The sequence below is a fragment of the Odocoileus virginianus genome, chromosome 27 (assembly GCF_023699985.2).
Source record: "Odocoileus virginianus isolate 20LAN1187 ecotype Illinois chromosome 27, Ovbor_1.2, whole genome shotgun sequence".
Taxonomy (NCBI): domain Eukaryota; kingdom Metazoa; phylum Chordata; class Mammalia; order Artiodactyla; family Cervidae; genus Odocoileus; species Odocoileus virginianus.
In genome coordinates this window covers 30,969,214-30,992,295 of record NC_069700.1, presented here as the reverse complement: position 1 = coordinate 30,992,295, position 23,082 = coordinate 30,969,214, and the positions used below count along the sequence as shown (strand labels likewise).

Here is a 23,082-nt window from a genome sequence, read left to right as displayed (position 1 = left end):
ATCTGTATTCCTAGCATCTCAAGGAAGTCAAGTGAAAAACTTTCAGTAACCTTGAAGATAATAAGATTTTGTTTTAGAGACTGAGATGGGGGACTATCTGTTACAGTTAGAAGTAGGTATGTGACTAGTTATAGAAACCTGAATGTTTATAGGAATCACCTGAGAAACTGGTTGAACATATGGATTTCTATGTCTCACTCACAGAAATTCTGATTTAGTGCCGGAGGTAGACAGAATAAAGATGTCCTCATCCTAATCCCTGGAATTTGTTACATTAAATGTCAAGGGGGAATTCAGATTGTAGGAGGAATTAAGGATGGGAGTGTTGTCCTGGATTATCTAAGTGGGCCCAATGTAGTCACATAGGTCCTTCTAGAGTCAAGAGGGAGATGGAAGAGTCAGAACCAGGGAGCTGACAGTATGTTAGAGATTTGACTGGACATTGGTGGCTTTGAGAAAGTTTAACATTTTTTAAAAGATGGTTTGGTTTGTTTGACATGACAGTATATTCCTACTGGAGACTGGTAACACTGTCCTCTCTTTTTGCCTGGTTGAACTGCCCAGTGGTATCCCAGTTCATTGATCAGTTGTGTCCGACTCTTTGCAACCCCATGAACTGCAGCACGCCAGGCCTCCCTGTCCATCACCAACGGCTGGAGTCTACCCAAACCCATGTCCATTGAGTTGGTGATGTAGTCCAACCATCTCATCCTCTGTCTTCCCCTTCTCCTCCTGCCCCCAATCCCTCCCAGCATCAGGGTCTTTTCCAATGAGTCAGCTCTACGCATGAGGTGGCCAAGTATTGGAGTTTCAGCTTCAACGTCAGTCCTTCCAATGAACACCCAGGACTGATCTCCTTTAGGCTGGACTGGTTGGATCTCCTTGCAGTCCAAGGGACTCTCAAGAGTCTTCTCCAACACCACAGTTCAAAAGCATCAGTTCTTTGGCACTCAGCTTTCTTTATAGTCCAACTCTCACATCCATACATGACCACTGGAAAAACCATAGCCTTGACCAGATGGACCTTTGTCGGCAAAGTAATGTCTCTGTTTTTTAATATGTTGTCTAGGTTGGTCATAACTTTCCTTCCAAGGAATAAGTGTCTTTTAATTTCATGACTGCAATCACCACCTGCAGTGATTTTGGAGCCTCTAAAAATAAAGTCAGCCACTGTTTCCACTGTTTCCCTATCGAGTCAAATATTAGGATTTCAGCAATGCATCCATCAAAGACTTTATGCTCTCCTTGTGGAGAAATGACAGTTGAATAATAAATTAGCACTACACAACCTTAATGTTTTTTATACATGCATGTGAATAATGCTGATTAAAAGGTGCCTACTGAATAGATAATTGATAACAGAATTGATATATCATTTTTAACCTGGAAGTTCTAATTAGCCATGAAAATCTGGCAACAAATAGTATGTGTCATACTTTGATAAGAATAAGAGTTAAGGGGAAATAATGAGAAGAAAGAAGATGAGAATATTTTGTAAAATAGAAAAAAATATATTGATTTTCACAGACCTTTCTATATATGGGCAGAGAACTTGGATTTTTAATGTTGGCAGCAACAGCCCTGTTGAGGGGCTGCTGTGATTAGTTCTGTATGAGGATAGAAGTTTTGAATTTTTCACTCATGAACAAAAGGCTCACTACATATCACCCCCTTTTCAATCTCTCATAGGACTGCATTTTTCTATTCAAGGAATATCAGGCATCTTTTCATAAAACAAGGAAACAGATTTTAGAGTCCTCAGGGGAAAAATCTTTTGAGGTTTCAGAAATGTACATATTTGGAAAATTTGAAGCTTTCTGCAAAAGACTGGAGAAGGTAAGCCACCACAGTTTCTATTGCCAACCATACTGTTCCAGTTATTTCATACTTCATGTAACATTGTTGAGATCTCTTATCTCACTATTGATCTGACTCATCCAATGTTACTCATAGATTACTGCATTTTATTATAACTTATTTTTTCATTCCTAGTTATTGTCTTCTGCCAGTCACACAAAATCTGTTGTAGACTTTCTCTTCTCCTGAGACCTTAATTCTGTCTTCACCTATGGAGCTTGAACTCAAATCTCTGCTCTTAAGCATTATAGCAGCTGAGAACAGGTGTGAGATGACATGTGTGCAATACCTGGCAGAACCAGGTAGTTGTCTCATATCTGGATGTGTGGGTACCTTCTCTTTCTAGGGCAGCATGTATGGTCTAAACATAGACATTATGTGTGTGATGTCTTTGCTGGGCAGATGTGGATTAGAAACTTCTGCATCTTGGATTCATTCATTGTTTAGGACTGGCTGGAGAGAAGTGAGGTTTTGCCAGGGGATATAGAGCAGCCCATCACAGAGTCTTCTTGGAGTCAGCCTTTGGAAAGCCTACAGAGATACTATCTAGGTACCATCCTCTCCATGGCCCCACCATTCTGCAAGCTCCCTAGGTGTTGGGAGTAGTTAGGAACCTGCTCATCATTTTTGGGACATTGTTAGGGGCATTCAGTTCAGTTCAGTTCAGTTGCTCAGTCGTGTCCGACTCTTTGTTGACCCCATGAATCGCAGCACGCCAGGCCTCCCTGTCCATCACCAACTCCTGGAGTTTATTCAAACTCATGTCCATTGAGTTGGTGATGCCATTCAGCCATCTCATCCTCTGTCAGCCCCTTCTCCTCCTGCCCCCAATCCCTACCAGTTAGGGGCATTACGCCCCACCAAGTTGAAGGGCATTTCCTAGATGTGCCAGGATGGGTGCTGTAAAGAACAAGGTTACTGAGTTGGGTCCTTCTTACATACTTCTATTGGTTCTGTTTTTGTTTGTTTCTTTAGCAGCTTTATTGTGATATAATTCACATACCACATAATTTATTCATTTAAAGTGTACAAGTCAATATTTTCTAATATATTCACAGGACTGTGCAACCATTGCTACCATCTAATTTTACAACATTTCATTCCCACTAAAAGAAAACCCTGTGCCCATTAGCAATGATACCCCTTTCTCCCCTCTACTCAACCCTAAGCAACTGATAATCTACTTTCTGTTTCTATATATTTGCCTACTCTGGACATTCCATATAAATGCAGTCATAATAATATGTGCTGTTTTGTGACTGGCTTCTTTAATTTAGTATGATATTTTCAAGCCTCATCTGTGTTGTAGCATTCCTTTTTATTACAGAATAATATTTCATCATATGGGTATGTACGCTTAGTTGCTCAGTCATGTCCAACCCTTTGCAACCTTATGGACTGTAGCCCGCCAGGCTTCTCTGTCCTGGGGATTCTCCAGGCAAGAATACTGGAGTGGGTTGCCATACCCTCCTCTCATATTGGTATACTGTGTTTTATTTATCCTTTCATTAGTTGATGGGCATTTGGGTTCTTCCATTTTTGGCTGTTACGAGTAACGCTGCTACAAACATTTCTGTATGTGTCTTTGTGTTGTTATTTCTCTTGAGTATATGCATAGGAGTGGAATTGTTGGGTCATATAATAACTCCATATTTACTTTTTTTGAGGAAGTACCTAACTGTTTTCCAAAGTACTTGCATCGTTTTATAGTCTCATAAGAAATGTATGAGGGTTCCAGTTTCTCTACATCATTGTAATACTTGTTCTTATCTGTCCTTTTGAATTTAGCCATTGTGGTGAGTGTGAAGTGATATCACATTGTGGTTTTGATTTGCATTTCCCTGATGACTCGATGGAAAAGAAATGCAAAAAAAGGCAAAATGGTTGTCTGAGGAGGCCTTACAAATAGCTGTGAAACAGAGAAGCGAAAAGCAAACGAGAAAAGGAAAGATATTCCCATTTGAATGCAGAGTTCCAAAGAATAGCAAGGAGAGATAAGAAAGCCTTCCTCAGTGATCAATGCAAAGAAATAGAGGAAAACAACAGAATGGGAAAGACTAGAGATCTCTTCAAGAAAATTAGAGATACCAAGGGAAGATTTCATGTGAGGATGGGCTCGATAAAGGACAGAAATGGTATGGACCTAACAGGAGCAGAAGATATTAAGAAAAGGTGGCAAGAATACACAGAAGAACTGTACAAAAAAGATCTTCATGACCCAGATAATCACGATGGTGTGATCACTCATCTAGAGCCAGACATTCTGGAATGTGAAGTCAAGTCGTCTTAGAAAGCATCACTACGAACAAAGCTAGTGAAGGTGATGGAATTCCAGTTGAGCTATTTCAAGTCCTGAAAGATAATGCTGTGCAAGTGCTGCACTCAATATGCCAGCAAATTTGGAAAACTCAGCAGTGGCCACAGGACTGGAAAAGGTCAGTTTTCATTCCAATCCCAAAGAAAGGCAATCCCAAAGAATGCTCAAACTACCACACAATTGCACTCATCTCACACGCTAGAATGGTAATGCTCAAAATTCTCCAAGCCAGGCTTCAGCAATAGGTGAACAGAGAACTTCCAGATGTTCAAGCTGGTTTTAGAAAAGGCAGAGGAACCAGAGATCAAATTGCCAACATCTGCTGGATCATCGAAAAAGCAAGAGAGTTCCAGAAAAACATCTATTTCTGCTTTATTGACTACGTCAAAGCCTTCGACTATGTGGATCACAATAAACTGTGGAAAATTCTGAAAGAGATGGGAATACCAGACCACCTGACCTGCCTCTTGAGAAACCTGTATGCAGGTCAGGAAGCAATAGTTAGAACTGGACATGGAACAACAGACGGGTTCCAAATAGGAAAAGGAGTATGTCAAGGCTGTATATTGTCACCCTGCTTATTTAACTTCTATGCAGAGTACATCATGAGAAACGCTGGGCTGGAAGAAGCACAAGCTGGAGTCAGGATTGCTGGAAGAAATATCAATAACCTCAGATATGCAGATGACACCACCCTTATGGCAGAAAGTGAAGAGGAACTAAAAAGCCTCTTGATGAAAGTGAAAGAGGAGAGTGAAAAAGTTGGCTTAAAGCTCACCATTCAGAAAACTAAGGTCATGGCATATGGTCCTATCACCTCATGGTTATAGATGCTGAAACAGTGTAAACAGTGTCAGACTTTATTTTTTGGGGCTCCAAAATCACTGCAGATGGTGATTGCAGCCATGAAATTAAAAGACGCTTACTCCTTGGAAGAAAAGTTATGACCAACCTAGATAGCATGTTAAAAAGCAGAGACATTATTTTGCCAACAAAGGTCCGGTCTGGTCAGGGTTTTTCCAGTGGTCATGTATGGATGTAAGAGTTGGACTGTGAAGAAAGCTGAGCGCTGAAAAATTGATGCTTTTAAACTATGGTGTTGGAGAAGACTCTTGAGAGTCCCTTGGACTGCAAGGAGACCCAGTCAGTCCATCCTCAAGGAGATCAGTCCTGGGTGTTCATTGGAAGGACTGATGTTGAAGCTGAAACTCCAATATTTTGGCCACCTCATGTGAAGAGTTGACTCATTGGAAAAGACCCTGATGCTGGGAGGGATTGGGGGCAGGAGGAGAAGGGGACGACAGAGGATGAGATGGCTGGATGGCATCACCGACTCGATGGGCATGAGTTTGAGTAAACTCCGGGAGTTGGTGATGGACAGGGAGGCCTGGCATGCTGTGATTCATGGGGTTGCAAAGAGTCAGACACGACTGAATGACTGAACTGAACTGAACTGAACTGAACTGATGAATTGATGACTAATGATGTTGAGTATCTTTTCCTGTGCTTATTGTCCATTCGTATTTCCTCTTGGGAGAAATTTCTGTTCAGATTCTTTGCACATTTTAAATTTAGTTATTTGTATTTTTATAGTTGAGTTTATAAGCATTGTTTATATATTCTGGATTTAAGTCTCTTATCAGATATGATTTTCAAATATTTTCTCTCACTGCAGGCTATCTTTTCATTTTCTTGATTGTGTTCTTTGAAGCATGAAGTTTTAAATTTTCATAAAGTCTGATTTATCAAGTGTTTCTTTTGTTGCTTGTGCTTTTGGTGATGCATCTAGGAAATGCTGTATGAGACTGTTTTGTGATCAGTGGGAATTTCTTGAGGACAAATGTCCCATTGGAATGGTATCGGCATGGGTCAGATGAATAAATAAGTCTGATCATCAGAACCTGTTCCACAGAGACGTTTATTATGTCTGAAACCATTAGAATGCAAATCTGGAGGTGATTCCTAGTTACTCTTAATTTTTCCAGGAGTGAGGACCCTCGCCCGGTTGTGTGCAGTTTTAGGCGTGGTCGGACTTCAGGGCTGGACCTTGATGGTTAACCCATTTGCAATAAAGATGTTTGGTGGCAGGTCTAATGTTGGGGATCCATCTGTAAAGTAGCAGCCAAAGCATTCCTGATGCTAGAGGGAGTAGGTGATAGTGGCTAGCTGCTTCAGCTATCACCCCCGTCCTACCTCTAGAGAAGCCTACCTACAGTCTTAAGGATACAGCTTCATGCCACAAAGGCTCAACAGTCAGAGCCAATGCAGCCCTCTCCAGGGGCCTTCCTTGAAGTGCATTCTGGCTGCTAGGCTATTCCAACTCTTCTGTGCTAAGAATTCTTTGGCTGGCTGATATCTCTCCCAGGTGTAATTGGTGGATATTGGTTTCCAAATTCTCAAAGATGGGGCATGATATGTGGCCCTGAAATGTGGCCAGAATTTCTTTTTTATAATCTTGTAGAGGTGGTTCCACCATTCGTTGGATCATCAAAAAAGCAAGAGAGTTCCAGAGAAACATGTACTACTGCTTTATTGACTACACCAAAGCCTTTGACTGTGTCGATCACCGCGAACTGTGAAAATTCTTAAAGAGATGGGAATACCAGACCACCCGACCTGCCTCCTGAGAAATCTGTATGCTGATCAAGAAACAACAGTTAGAACTGGACATGGAACAACAGACTGGTTCCAAATTGGGAAAGGAGTACGTCACGGCTGTATACTGTCACCCTGCTTATTTAGCTTATATGCAGAATACAGCATGGGATTCCAGCACAAGCTGGAATCAAGATTGCCAGGAGAAATAGCAATAACCTCAGATATGCAGATGACACCACCCTTATGGCAGAAAGTGAAGAACTAAAGGGCCTCTTGATGAAAGTGAAAGAGGAGAATGAAAAAGTTGTCTTAAAATTCAAGATTCAAAAAACTATGATCATGGCATCTGGTCCCATCACGTCATGGCAAATAGAAGGGGAAACAATGGAAACGTGAGAGACTTTATTTTTGGGGGCTCCAAAATCACTGCAAATTGTGACTGCAGCCATGAAATTAAAAAACACTTGCTCCTTGGAAGAAAAACTCTGACCAACCTAGACAGCATATTAAAAAGCAGAGACATTACCTTGTCGACAAAGGTCCATCTAGTCAAAGTTATGGTTTTTCCAGTAGTCATGTATGGATGTGAGAGTTCCACCATAAGGAAAGCTGAGCACCGAAGAATTGATGCTTTTGCACTGTGGTGTTAGAGAAGACTCTTAAGAGTCCCTTGGACTGCAAGGAGATCCAACCAGTCCATCCTAAAGGAAATAAGTCCTGAATATTCATTGGAAGGACTGATGCTGAAGCTGAAACTCCAATACTTTGGCCACCTTATGCGAAGAACTGACTCATTGGAAAAGACCCTGATGCGGGGAAAGATTGAAGGCGGGAGAAGAGGACGACAGAGGATGAGCTGGTTGGATGGCATCACTGACTGGATGGAGCTGAGTTTGAGTAAGCTCCGAGAGTTGGTGATGGACAGGGAAACTTGGCGTGCTGCAGTTCATGTGGTCACAAAGAGTTGGACACAACTGAGTGATTGAACTGAACTGAGAGGTGATTACTGAACTTCCTTGGTGGGCTTCCCCTGCTGAGTGGGGCACAGCAGGGACCACTGTTGGACTTGCCCTATGAGCTCTTAAATAGCTGTCAAGGAGAAATAGAAGGGCAAGCTAAGCCAGAGCCTGTTAGGGAAAGTTGCGATTCAGATGTCAGGATGACCAACCTGCCAAAGTCAAAGAACAGACAGGATTGAGCTTGGAGTTGGAGAGCCAAGACCTCAGAGTTGGGCAGAGATGTTGGGGGTCTTTAGGGAATAAGTGATGAAAATCCCAATGTGCCAGCTTGGGGGGCCTGAAGTCACCTTTTGGTAGGTGGAGATTTGATGGTGTATTGTGTGTTAGTCTGCCTTAAAGAGCTGGGATTAAGTGTGTACGATATTTCTTCTTTGTTTCTTCTTCTTCCTGCCATGTGAATTTTGATAAATATTGGTGTTTCCCAGAGTTCTGTATTTAGTTTGCTTTTCTTCTCACCCTGAACATTTGTGGGGGAGAAGAGGAGAAGTCGGAAGCTTTGAGTATTGTTCTCCAGAGCAAGAATCAAGATGAGGAATCACTGATAAAGACTGAAGAGCTGAGAGCCTGTGGACATGACTTTCTTTATGGTGAAGTAGGTAGTGTTGGTATGTTGAGATGGAGCCAACTGTTTCTGAGGTTAAGTTCATAATGAGGATTGCCCAGGGTTCTTTTTAAAAAAACAGTTTTCTTTTATTGTGCTGAAAGTCACGTAATATAAAGCATACTATTTTAATCATATTTAACTGTCCAGTTCAGTGGCCCTAAATATATTTACATTGCTGTATAGCTTTTACCATCATCCATCTCCCAAATTTTTCACCTTCCTAAACTCAAACTCTGTCTCCATTAAACACTAACTCCTTGTTCCCCCTCCCCCTGCAGCCCCCACCTGCCAGCCCCTGGCTTCTACCAAAGTACTTTCTGACTGTATGAATTTGACTATTTGAAATACCTCATATAAGTGGAATCAAACAGTAGTTGTCTCCCAAGTGTTCTTTAAGGGTCAGAAGTGACTGCAGTCATCCTTCAGGATTGTGGGCCCTTTCTTTTACCTGAATGTGGATTTATTGCTAGTGTTACTTAACAGAACTGTTGGGAGTACCAAGAAGGACAGTAGCGCTTTTGAATCCAGTGAAGTGATTTTGAGGAAATTCCCAAGAATAAAAAGCCAAAACTGTTTAGAGACATCTGCAAGGGTTTTACTCCCTGCCCCTCCTCCTCTTGAAAGGCAAAGTGATCAAATTCTGATAAAGGCTGTAAACTCTTTCCTTATGTTGAATCATCTTCTTTCTTAAATAGTCCAAGAGTAATAATGACTGGAGTAGAGATTTGTCTTCTATTTTATCTCCTCTGGTTGGGTTTATTTAAATGATTCTAGATCCTGTTTATTGGTTGTTTTTTTTTTTTAAATCATTGATTCATTAAGAGTTTATTTTGGGTAATGGTGCTAATTTTTTAAATAAAGTAACACTTTTGTTTTTAAGATTACAGAAATGATAACTATTGTGCAAACATACTCAGCCTTAAACAATTCTACCATAGAGGGAATAGACATTATGGCAATAAAATTCAAAAGTATATATCAAGGAGTTAAGAAGAAACAGTATGACATTCTGGATCCAAGAAGGACAGAATTTGACACAGATTTCTTAGATTTTATGACAAAAATCAATGCTTTAGAGGTGAGTAATTATACATACTTTTACTTTAGTAAAGCTGAAATGTAATCAATAGTACTATACTGAAATTAACATAGTTACACTTTATCACAAATTACCCTTGCAAATTAATCAAAAATGCTTGCTAGTGTGAATAATTTTCTAACTAGTCCACAAAATATTTTGCATCTCTTTTAAAAAATGAAAAATGAGTTTATTCAGTAAAGGGTATCAGTAACTAACCAGAAGCCCAAAGGGCTTATTGTAGCTAGGGTTTATTTTTCATTTGCTTTAAAAATTAGATTCGGTTTTTGTTGTGCCAAGGACCCATGTCACTTTTCCAGTCTAAGAGGGAGTTTGTTAGCCTTGTTCTTGGTCAGATGTGAGAAGATTTGAGAACAGATTAGGAAGATGAATCACTGTTCCCTTGGCACTGCACTTTATGACCACATTCTCACTGCAGCTTAGAGGGTGGCTCTGAAAAGGCCCTCATCCTGTCTGTCAGAGCTGAAGGAACCCCAGAGGGATGAGACTGTAACAGATTTCTCTGTCACTTTTTGAGCTTGTATGACCTCCGTTACTATCTTACTGAAAACTCGTAGCCCAGGTGTAGCCCCTGGACTACACCTCTGCTTGTTGCATAAGGTCCTGGAAACACAGGGAGGGATAGGAATTCTCCAGGTAAAAATGCTGGAATGGTAGCCACTCCCGTCTCCACAGGATCTCCCCAACCCAGGAGACCTGGGTCTCTTGCATTGCAAGTGAATTCTTTACTGTCTGAGCCACCTACTCACATACTCTCTTACTGAGAACTGTCAGCTCAGATGTAGCTCCAGGTCTCCTCTTTGCTGCAGAATGTCCTGGAGACACAGAGAGGGATAAGAATCTACAATGTCCACTTCCTGGGTCTTAAATTCTTGCTAAGAAGGTGAGGAAAATTATATTTTTTCCCCTCGTGTTTTAAAAGACTCATTTAAAAATCACATTACCTATATAATTTGTGCAATATATATTAAAAAGATCCTAAAATTCTAACAACACTTCTTTTTGACACAGATTTCCTTTCAGTTTTTGAAAGTTAGACTCTGATAAGAAGATATATTTTACTTTTAGTATTTGGTTTTAGGAGTTATATCATTATGGCAGTGGGAATTTGTCTTTTAAAAGAATTATTGTGTAAATTATTTTTATGATTCATTAATAAAGATTATATGTTGTAAAGACTTTCCTGTGTGGTCTTAGATACAAATTTAGCTGTCAATAAATTTAGAAGCCATAATTTTTAGTATTTAGAAAGAAATGTCAGTGTTTTAACTTTCCTTGGTTTTCCAGTGTTTGATTAATGGGTGTGGTATGTATTTGTAGACAGTACCAATATAATCGAAAAGTGAAAATATTTTACAGAGTGCTTCAGTTCCATCAGCTGGGCACCAAGAGTTTGGAGTTCACTGCTAAGGATGATTGGAGCCTTGGAAGAATATTTTCTGCGTCTCATTCCTCATTAGCATGACAAAGATGTTTCTGAGAGCAGTGATATTGGACCGTGACTCCTGTTCACTATGGGTGTCTATAGTGTCATTGGAGAAGGAAATGGCAACCCAGTCCAGTATTCTTGGCTGGAGAATCCCATGGACAGAGGAACCTGGGGGGCTACAGTCCGTGGGGTCACAAAGAGTCGGACAAGATTGAGCATAGTGTCATTACATTGCTCTTACAGACATGCTAAGAAATCCTAAATGTCCCAAAGAATTGTGCTTAGTAAGGGACTTACACTCCTTTCATAAATTCTTCAGGTCGACATACAATAAATAATGAGCAGCAAATGCAAACCACATATGTAATTTTTACTTTTTAGTGGCCACATGTGTACAAGTAAGAAGAAATAGGTGACGTTAATTTTAATGATATACTTTATTCAACCCAACATAGTAAAAATATTATCATTTTATCATGTCACTAACAAAACCCAGTGTGAGATATTTTATACTTTATTTTTCATACTATGTCTTTGAAGTTTTGTGTGTATTTTATATTTACTGTACATCTTGCTTCCAAGTAGTGACTTTGAAGTGCTCAGTGGAAACATGTGGCCAGTGCTTACCATACTGGACAGTGCAGTTCTAGATGCTTAGATGGTAGATGTGTTTAAGGCTCTTTTGATTCTGTAGGAGAATCATTCATTGTTGTTAAACAAAACCAATCTTCTCTTTAATCCCCAAAAAATCATTCAAACATTAATACTGCATTTCAGGTACAGATACAGGCATTTATGAACAGTACTTTTGGAAAAATTTTATCTTCTCAGCAGGCTCTTCAACTACTTCAAAGGTATTTATAATGCATTAAGCAGTGTAATTTCTAGGTGGGATAACTTAATACCTGAAAATATCAATTTCGAAAAAAAATTGGAGATTTCTATGTAAACTTTGAAACTTATAAACAGTAATCTTTTTTATGATTTTATTTTATTTTTAAAATTAATTTATTTAATTGGAGGCTAATTACTTTACAATATTGTGGTGGTTTTTGCCATACATTGACGTGAGTCAGCCACGGGTGTACATGTGTCCCCCATCCTGAATCCCACTCCTACCTCCCTCCCCATCCCATCCCTCTGGGCTGTCCCAGTGCACCAGCTTTGAGTGCCCTGTTTCATGCATTGAACTTGGACTGGTGATCTAGTTCACATATGCTAATATACATGTTTAAATGCAATTCTCTCAAATCATCCCACCCTCGCCTTCTCCCATAGAGTCCAAAAGTCTGTTCTTTATATCTGTGTCTCTTTTGCTGTCTCACATATAGGGTCGTTGTTACCATCTTTCTAAATTGCGTATATATCTGTTAATATACTGTATTGGTGTTTTTCTTTCTGAAACAGCAATCTTTCAAATACCATTAATAGACTGGTGAAAATTTGAAACATGGGATGATGTTTTTCATTGAATTTTATTGCGCAAAGTCTTTCAATAAGAAACGATGTCGTATTTTTCCCTCAGCTTTGTAATATGTTAAGGTTAATTTCATAAGTGTTATTGGAAAGGGAACAAATAATGTTTGATTCTGCATAGTGAAAGGAATTCTGAAAGTGAAATTATCTCAGAGTAATAGGCCTCTGGCTTCCCTGATAGCTCAGATGGTAAAGAATCTGTCTGCAATGGAGGAGACCCGGGCTTGATCCCCAGGTTGAGAAGAGCTCCTGAAGAAGAAAATGGCAGCCCACTCTAGTAGCCTTGCCTGGAGAATCCCGTGGACAGAAGAGCCGGGGGGCTACAGTCTGTGGGGTGGCAAAGAGTCAAACATGACTGAAGCTACTTAGCACACATGCCTCATGCACAGTAGGCCTCCAGACCTTCCTTCCTCAGCTTCCTCTGTTCTGACAGCAGCGCTCCCCTGCAGGACAGGGAAGCCTGGATTAGAGGAGCAGGCTGGGCGAGAAGCCGTTTGCTTCCAGCTCAGAGACGGCTCATTACCCGTGTAAGGCCCCTCTTGGAACTCTCCCCTGAGAGCCAGTGGGACTGGGCTTGGGTCTGGCTTTGCTGTAGCTCCATGTCTTTCTAGTGATGAATTGTACCTGTGAAACTTCACCTCATGAGACCATCGTAAGAGTCAAAACAGATCTAAAGTGGTTTTGGTGAGTGAGAATACTGTTCAGACTGAGGGCGGTACCACTTTCTTGGCAATTTCTCTGTCTGTTTTTACTTATTTTATTATCAGAATGTTATGGTTCTAGTCCTTCTGTATATCATTTAGTCTCTAAGCGTTAAGTGATGTTTGGCTGACAAAATGTTTATTATCGTTATGGTGATTGGGGATGACATGAGCAGTGATATTGGCAGAGGGACAGTCAGGCAACTGCTCTCCATCTTTGCTAAGCCAGCTTTGGAAAGTTCAACTTTTCAATCTCAGTTCAGATGTCATTTTCTTCGGGAAGTCTTTCTTGACTCCCCAGGCTTGGCAGGGTTTCCTCTGTTACATGCAATTTCTGGCACTCTTATAATTGAAATAACTATTTATGTCACTTCTGACCAATCTCTACCTTTCCCATGAATGTTGGCTTCAAGAGGGCTGAAACCACACCTGACTTGTACATCACTGTATCCTAGGGCAATGCATGAGGCCTGGTGGGAATATTTGTCAAATGAGTGAATGGATTTTTAGGACTGCAGCAACTCTTAAGTATGTTTCTCATTCATCTTTTAATTATTCACCTTCACTTGCTTTTAGATTCCAGAAACTGAACATTCCCTGTCTGCAGTTAGAAATAAACCACACCATTGAGCGTATTCTTCAGTATTATGTGGCTGAACTTGAAGCTACCAAGAAGGCAAGTATCATGTTTACAAATAGAGCAGCACTTTTCGTACAAAAAGAAAAATATGCTGCAAGTATTTGCTGTCATTACCTTGTGCCTATTCTTTAGGATTAGGGATAAAATGTATACATGTAATGGGAAGTAAGGGTTAAGAGAGAATCAAGTGTCATGTATTGTAATCATCTAAGTTTTTGAGCCTTGGGTTGATAGGGCTAGAGTGCATCTACATACTTATTGACAACCTCTTGTTTATAAAACATGTCAGTAATGGTAATACATCAATAAAAATAAAGCTGTATATATGTTTTACCTTTTCCACTGTATTGAATTTCAAACATTAATGCCAGACCTTTAATTACAGCTTTATCATTCTCAAAAAGATGACCCCCCTCTTGCTCGCAACATGCCCCCAATAGCAGGAAAGATCCTCTGGGTGAGGCAGCTGTATCGCCGGATAAGTGAGCCCATCAACTATTTCTTTGTAAGCCAATAGTTAAAATTTACAGTATGTGGATCATGGTGGGTTTACTTTTCTTTTTTGGGGCATGCCCTGAAGCATGTGGGATCTTAATTCCCCCACTAGGAGTTGAACTGGTGCTCCCTGCATTGGAAGCATGGAGTATTAACTGCTTGACTACTGGGGAAGTCCCTTGTGGTGGTTTTTAATACAAGAAATATATTTTATATTATAGTATTTGTATCCAGTAGAGTAACTAGAGCTAATTCTTGTACCAGGCAAAGAAAATTTAGTTTGCAAATATGCTTGAGAGAGAATAAGCCTATTCCTTTCATGTTTGGTAGATAGGCCTGATTAAATTATAGCTAATCTCTCAGAAGGTTAATCTTAGAAATGTATGACCTTTAATCATACAGGACACTTTATAAAGGCTTTTGTAAAATAATTGTTTTGAAAATGATAGAGCACAGGCCTGGTGCTGAATCTTAAGTCTATGTGTGGATGGATAGTTCACCAATACACATTCAGTACAGTTCAATTCAGTCGCTCAGTCCTGGCCGACTCTTTGCGACCCTCATGGACTGCAGCACGCCAGGCCTCCCTGTCCATCACCAGCTTCCGGAGCCTACTCAGACTCATGTCCATCGGTGATGCCATCCAACCATCTCATCCTCTATTGTCCCCCCCTCCTCCTCCCGCCTCCAGTGAAGTTGAGAATGTGCTCAGAATATATTCCTCCCTGTAGGACTGAGACCAAGAGGAGGTGTAATGGAGTACCTTCATCCTCTGTGTCCTTAAGACTGTTAGATTTCTGAAAAACACCAGGGTAGTCTTAGGCCTTGCTGGAATTCTGCAGTTGCCAGTTTGTCATTTCGTTTTGTTTGTTTGTTTGTTTTGGCTTTCCTTTTTTTGCCTTGTGTCTTAAAGAGATGTGTAGCAAAGCAAAGTTGGTTTGCTTGGCGTTGTGTCTTGTGCCTACGTAGAGAACAAAAATATAATAGTCTTGCAAATGATTTTATTATTTGAGATGATTAAATATTAAGTTTTTGTTGTTTTTGTTTGGCTGATATCAGTTGTTTATTGACATTATAGTGACAGAGCAGAGATTGCCCTGTTTTTGATATATGTGAATGAAAATAAAAAAAAGAATGTTCAATTTTTACATAAAAAATCTGGTTTTTGTTCTTTGATATATATTTACTTCTTTTTTAAAAAATTGGGGGGGAAAGAGGGAGGAGGAGAGAGAGAGAGGGAAGAAGGGAAGGAAGGAGGGAGGGAGGGAATCTACATTTCCTTTTTTTTTTTTTGATGCTGAAATTTAAGAATTTGCTCTGATACTCACAGTTCTAGGAAAATCAATTCATTGTATCTTGCCAGAAAAGTGGGGAGGAAACAGAGAATTGGAGGTGGAGGCCCTAGTGCCTGTGGCTAGTTATAAGACTAGATACCTTACTTTTTTTTTTTTTTAAAGAAAGAATATATTTGAACCATATAAACAAACAAAAAGGTATTACATAAAAATAATGTAACAATTTATGTAAGTACCTAACATATGAGCATGCTCTTACATCTAAAACAAAAAATAAAAAGGTAACATTGGTACTATATATATATATTTGACAAGTGTGCATTAAAGAATTCTCTAATATAAAATACTTTTTAAATCCTGTTTTCTTTCTCAGTTTCTGCTTTTTACTGTTTATGTCTCCCTGCTTCCTTCTCTAGCTTGTCTGACCTTCCTCATCTCTGATCTTTTTCTGAAGCAAAATCTAAATGAGTTGTATCATTATTTGATTTGATGTCATTTAAAATATAAACAGCTTTATGGTTTGAATAGAAAGCAGACAGCAGACTTTTAAAAATAAATCATTTTTCTTCCCTTAAAAAACAGAAAAACTCGGAAATTCTGTCAAGTGCGGAAGGCAAAGCTGTCATCCGTCAGTATAATAAAATTTCCTATGTTCTGGTGGAATTCGAGGTGGTCTATCATACAGCCTGGATCAGAGAGATCTCCCAGTTACAATACGGTGTGTGTAAGACTGCAGTGGCCCTGCAGAGGAGGGAGTCTTAGGTGGCTTTGAATGAGTTTGTGGTTCTGGAGAATTTTTATGTCTTTTTTAATATAACTGTATGATGGTTAAATTTGGATTTGGGGCTGATATAATTATTTATTTCTTTACAGTTAGTAATATTCTGATTTTATAAGCAGAAATTCTCATGACCTTAAAATTGGTATATGAAGATTATGAGTTTCCCCTGAAAAACAGTATTTAAAAGTCAAATCAAAGCTCTTTATTTCTCCATGGGTTTGGGAAGCTTTTTTTTTTTTTAATCAGTTTTATTATGCTGTAGAGTCAAATCTCAGTCCCAGTCAGGAGAGAAAGAATTGCAGCTTGCTTGTCCTCATTCCTATCCTTCCTTCAATCATTCCTTTCTTCCATCTGTCCTTCTTCCTTCCACCCATCCTTTCTTCCATTGTTCCTTCCTTTCTTCCTCCCTCCCTCCCTTGCTTCCTCGCTTCTTCTCTCCCTTCTTTTTTTCCCCTCCTCTCTTCCTCCCCCCTCCCTTTCTTTTTATAACTGAATTTAACTTAAATTTTGATCTCTGGTAAATAAAGAATATTAGGGTTGTGTCTGAGTTCCTCTGAGGGGGCCAGGGTATTGGGCAGTTAAGTGATGTAGGAGATGGATGGTTTTAAGCCATCATCCATCCATGCTCCCAGCATCTGGGATGTTGTCATTGTGTGGGCTCAGTTGTCGGTCAGTTCAGGTTCCTACTTCGTCCCACATCAACCTTAATCTCTTACCCATAACTCTGGCGGAACCCTGACTATGCCCCGCAGTGGGAAGGTGTCTCCTTCTCATGCCAGGGATCTCCACTTCAGGAGAGCACAGAATTGCAGGGGTAGGACGCACAGATTTGCAGTTTGGGTCCCCTGGGAGTGATGGTAAGAGGGGCCACTCCTAGCTCTGCCTCTTGGTTCCAGACTCACAGCACTCTATATAGGTCATTGATCCACTGTGTGACTGCATCCTGAAGGACAAGACTTCAACCCTTGTTGAAGGTACTGTGGAGTATCTTCTCAACTGGCACCTCAGTTAAGCCTTTAATACACCGCTTATGTCAGCCCAGCTCTTTCTGGGTAATGCATATGATAAGATCCTATGGATCCTAATGAAAGTCTGCTAATGGAACAATGGTCTCAAACTTTAAAAGAAGGTTAAAATTTACATTATGGCAAAGATCACAGAGAATTTTTAGCAATCAAAATATGGAGCGTGTATTGTTTTGCTTATACAAGACGCACTTCTCTATTTTTTTTGTTCTGCCGGCTTTTCCTTTTATCTGCACGCTAACAAGTTCAACAGAACCTGGTCCATAAAGCCCTTCCTTATTCTTCCTGGCAGATAATAATGTCTTCTTCCTCCAGAGGCCTCCACACACTTTATCATGACATTTGTGGCTTTATAGATCTGTCTTATCTCCCCTACACATTCCAGCAATACTCTCCGTGTCTGTTTCATCTTTGTGTCCTTTAAATAGCAGTCATGGCTAACAAAACACACTTTATATATACAACCCTCATTAATTCTCATGGCAGTTCTCTGAGCTATTATTCTTATTGTCATTTTACAGATAAAGAAACTGAGATGCTGAGAAGTTAAGTCATTTTCCTGAGATCACAGAGCTGGGAAGTGGCAGGGCCAGGATTCAAATTTGCCTTTCTTTAAAAAAAAAAAAAAGATTATTTATTTGGCTGGGCCATGTATTAGTTACAGCATGTGGGATCTAGTTCCCTGACCAGGGAGAGAACCCCTACATTGGGAGCATGGAGTCTTAGCCACTGGACTACCATGGAAGTCCCCAGACTTGCCTTTCATGTGAACACAGGCTCGTGGAAGTGAATTACTCTGAAAGACCTCCTGTTATGTTGATGTAACTATATTTAACTGTATAGGAACTTGGGATAATAATTGGAGACCTAGTATTTCTCTCCTCATTTGCTCTATAAAGTTTCTCTCTCTTTTTTTTTTTTTTCAAGTTTCTCTAGTGATGATTCACGTAGAAGGTTCACTTAGTCCCAGAGTTGACTTCCTGGCTGTCACTGTTCTTAGTGGTCTCACTGACCATTTTGTCCTTTCAAGAAAGCTCAGCTTTGCCTTAAGGAAGATACATTTCATTACACGAATGTCCTAAGGTTATCTTGGCATTTACTTGGGAAGATAAATGATTTCCAGCCAAAGTTTTAAAAGATTCCAAATGAACTGATTTTTAGTTGAAATACTCATGAAACCATCATTGTTAATAATCACATCAAAACTCATTCTGTTGAGTAAAAGTCAACTAACTTCAAAGGGGTATACAGTCTATTTTTTTTTTTACTAGAAATTTGATGCAGCCATATTCTCTGAAGTAATTTGAGGCTTGGAAGATACATGTGAAATTCTTACATTAGCAGTGTTAATATAAGATGCAACTGAAGCTAGCACATACTAGTTTACAAGTGCATTATTATGAGGTCTCTAAAAGTAATTCATGTTAGAATAACAAATGATTGAAGGCTATTCAGCATGAACAGTTTGGGATTATGTATTTAACTTCTTAATTAAAAAGCATATCTGAAAGTGCCTATTATGTGACTGATGTTCATGTAGTAATTTGGATGTAGACTAAAAAAAATTCTTCCTCTGCATTCTAGGAGTTTACAACTCAATGGTGTTTAATAAATATTTCTTACTGATCCTGAGCCTAGTTATCGATTTAAGTCAGATAAACCTTCTTAAATTTAAGAAGCCAATTTAATGTTAGGTATAGAAAAGAGTTGGAACTCCATGAGGTGTGTCATATTTTGTAGTTGGGCACATCTCTCAGTTCTCTCTCCCAGAGGTTAAGTCACAATCTGTAAAAATAAACTAACACTGCATCACAGCCCTCTTAGACCCCCTCAGAGAATTACTGTATTACAGTTCATAGCACAAAGGCTAAGCGTTCTTGGTTCATCTCTCTCTCTCTGGATCTGATTTCATGGTTTGCGACTCTCTGCATTCATTTATCTAAGTTTTGAGCACTAACAGGGTGTCAGATACTGTGCTTTAGCACTGGACAGCCAAAACTACCGTTCTGTTCTTAAGTGGTTCAGAGGGGAAGACAGTCATGGAAACAGGGCTGGAACCAGAAGTCTAGAGTGAGTCATGTCAGCAATTGTTTATTTGTAGCTTTGCAAGCCACACTTTTTGTGCGACATCCAGAAACAGGAAAGTTGCTGGTTAATTTTGATCCCAAAATTTTGGAAGTTGTTCGGGAAACTAAGTGCATGATAAAAATGAAGCTGGACGTACCAGAACAGGCAAAGAGATTGCTAAAATTGGAAAGTAAATTGAAAGGAGATAAATTGTACCTGCAGGTAAGATGGATTCTCTTTTCTTTTTAAAAAATATTTATTTATTTGGATGCGTTGGGTCTTAGTTGGGGCACATGGGATCTTCTGCTGTGGTGCGTGGACCCTCGAGTTGTGGCTTGAGGGCTCAGTGGTTGTGGCACTTGAGCCTAGATGCTCCAAGGCATGTGGGATCCTAGTTCCCAAACCAGGGATTGAACCTGCATCTCCTGCATTGCAAGGTGGATTCTTAACCACTGGACCACAAGGGAAGTTCCCTACTTTCTAATTATTTTGAAAGAGGTTTTTAAATATATATATATATATATATATATTGTATTTTTTTTAAAAAAGAAAAAGATATCTTTGCAGTTGTGCTGATGCTGCATTGAGAAATTTGTTATTATGTTGATTCTTTTAAAAATTTTTCAGCTTTATTGAGGGACAGTTGACAAATAAAATTGTTAGATAAAGTGTACTTCATGATGATTTGATATACATATATGTTATGAAAATATGTTGTAGAATGTATTTGTCACTCAGTTGTGTCCAGCGCTTTGTGACTCCATGGACTGTAGCCTGCCAGGTTCCTCTGTCCAGGCAAGAATGCAGGAGTGGGTTGCCATTCCCTTCTCCAGGGATCTTCCTGACCCAGGGATCAACCTGGGTCTCCTGACTTACAGGCAGATTCTTTACCATCTGAGCCACTGGGAAGCCAGAAGCCCATATTATGAAAGAATTCCTTCCATTTAGTCAGTTAACTAACATATCCATCATTATATATATATATTATATATATATATAATGTATATAATATACATATAATATATAAACACACACATTGGTGAGAAGATTTAAATTCTACTCTTCCAGAGCCTGCTCAAACTCATGTCCATTGAGTCGGTGATGCCATCCAACCATCTCATCCTCTGTCGTCCCCTTCTCCTCCTGCCTTCAATCTTTCCCAGCATCAGGGTCTTTTCAAATGAGAGTTCTTCGCATCATGTGGCCAAAGTATTGGAGTTTCAGCTTCAGCATCAGTCCTTCCAATGAACATTCAGCACTGATTTCCTTTAGGATGGACTGGTTGGATCTTCTTGCAGTCCAAGGGACTCTCAAGAGTCTTCTCCAACACCACAGTTCAAAAACATCAATTTTTTGGCACTTGGGTTTTTTTTATAGTCCAACTCTTACATCCATAGATGACTACTGGAAAGACCATAGTTTTGACTAGATGGATCTTTGTCGGCAAGGTAACATCTCTGCTTTTTAATATGCTGTCTAGGTTGGTCATAGCTTTTCTTCCAAGGAGCAAGCATCTTTTAATTTCATGACTGCAGTCACCATCTTTAGTGATGTTGGAGCCCAAAAAAATAAAGTCTCTCACTGTGTCCACTATTTCCCCATCTATTTGCCATGAAATGATGGGACCAGATGCCATGATCTTAATTTTTTGAACGTTGAGTTTTAAGCCAACTTTTTCACTCCCCTCTTTCATTTTCATCAAGAGGCTCTTTAATTCCTCTTTACTTTCTGCCATAAGGGTGGTGTCATCTGTGTGTATGAGGTTATTAATATTTTTCCCTGCAATCTTGATTCCAGCTTGTTCTTCATCTAGGCCGACATTTCATATGATGTATTCTGCATAGAAGTTAAATAAGTAGGGTGACAATATACAGCATTGACGTACTCCTTTCCAAATTTGGAACCAGTCTGTTGTTCCATGTCTGGTTCTAACTGTTGCTTCTTGACTTGCATGCAGATTTCTCAGGAGACAGGGAAGGTGGTCTGGTATTCACATCTCTTGAAGAATTTTCCACAGTTTGTTGTGATCTACACAGTCAAAGGCTTTGGCATAATCAATAAAATAGAAGTAGATGTTTTTCTGGAATTCTCTTTCTTTTTCTGTGATCCAACAGATGTTGGCAATTTGATATCTGGTCCCCCTGCCTTTTCTAAATCCAGCTTGAACATCTGGAAGTTCATGGTTCATGTACTATTGAGCCTGGCTTGGAGAATTTTGAGCATTACTTTACTAGCATGTGAGATGAGTGCAACTGTGTGGTAGTTTTATTGTATGATGTGTTATCAACTATAGTCACTATGTTGTACTTCAGATCCTCAGACCTTATCAGTCTTATAGCTGAAAGTTCGTACCTTGTTACCAATATCTCCTGTTTCCCCTACCCCTGACAACTACTTTGCTACTCTTTTTATGAGTTTGCGTGTTTTAGATTCCACATGTAAGTGATATTTTACAGTATTTATCTTCCCGTCTGACTTATTTCACTTAGCGCAGTGCCCTCGAGGTCCATCCATGTTGTCACAAATGGCAAGATGTCCTTCTCCCTCATGGTTGAATAATATTCCATTGTATATATGCCACCTCTTTATTCATTCACCCATTGATGGAAAGTTGTTTCCATGTTTTGGCTGTTGTGAATAATGTTGCAGTGAACATTGGAGAGCATATATATTTTCAAATTAGTGTTTTCATATTCTTTGGATGAAAATCCCAAAGTGGAATTGCTCAGTCTTATGGTAGGCATCACTGACTCAATGGACATGAGTTTGAGTAAACTCAGGAGTTGGTGATGGATAGGGAGGCCTGGTGTGCTGCAGTCCATGCAGTCACAAAGAGTTGGACACAACTGAGCGACTGAACTGAGCTGATGGTAGTTCTACTGTAGTTTTGTAAGAAAACTTTATACTGTTTTTGATAATGTTTGCACAATTTACCTTTTACCAACAGTGTCTGAAGATTCCTTACTCTCCACATCCTGACTAGTTATTTATCTTTTATTGATAGATGTGAGGTGGTATGTCATTACCCACCATGTTTACTTCTAGGAGTTTCATGGCTTCAGGTCTTAATGCTTTAATCCATTTTGAGTTAATTTTTGGGTGTGGTATAAGATGGTAGTCCAGTTTTATTCTTTTTCATGTGACTGCCCAGTTTTCCCAATATCGTTTACTGAAGAGACTGTCCTTTCACCATTGAATTCTTTTGACTTCTTAGTGTGCTCTTTGTTCTTTGTAAGTGAATTGACCATATGTGCATGGGTTTATTTCTGGAGCGTATTCTGTTCTGTTGTGATTTTCAAGGGCATTAAAATACTGACATGCAAACAGAAAGGAAAAAAGTGAAAGGATTATCAGAAAGCAGAAAGTGACTATCAGAAGTCAGATGCAGATTTCTGGATAATGACAGTGATGAATAGCGGGTTTAAAACATTATTAATGTTATAATTTTATAGGTTAAGTGCATTGTATTTTATAATATGTTCAATTAAGGATACTAGTAAGATATGAATTAATGACTATAAAATGAGATGAATGGAAAATGAATCTCAATATTATGGAGTAAAATGGAGCAACAACCAAAAAGATCAGAGTATTAGAATAGACATTCTCAAAACCAGTTTAGAAAAACAGGCTTATTGAGATATAATTCACATACCACACAATTTATCCATTTTAAGTG

The 23,082-nt window shown here is 39.4% G+C and overlaps 1 protein-coding gene across 1 annotated transcript in view; it reads left to right on the top strand.

The window, feature by feature from the left end:
* DNAH8 (dynein axonemal heavy chain 8) overlaps positions 1 to 23,082 on the top strand; it is a 341,076-nt gene that overhangs the window by 62,160 nt on the left and 255,834 nt on the right. The window contains exons 13-19 of the mRNA XM_070456508.1: positions 1,690 to 1,836; positions 9,276 to 9,473; positions 11,701 to 11,777; positions 13,677 to 13,776; positions 14,126 to 14,245; positions 16,113 to 16,248; positions 19,438 to 19,625. Of these exons, the coding sequence (XP_070312609.1) occupies positions 1,690 to 1,836; positions 9,276 to 9,473; positions 11,701 to 11,777; positions 13,677 to 13,776; positions 14,126 to 14,245; positions 16,113 to 16,248; positions 19,438 to 19,625 (966 nt within the window). The remainder of the gene's footprint in view (positions 1 to 1,689; positions 1,837 to 9,275; positions 9,474 to 11,700; positions 11,778 to 13,676; positions 13,777 to 14,125; positions 14,246 to 16,112; positions 16,249 to 19,437; positions 19,626 to 23,082) is intronic.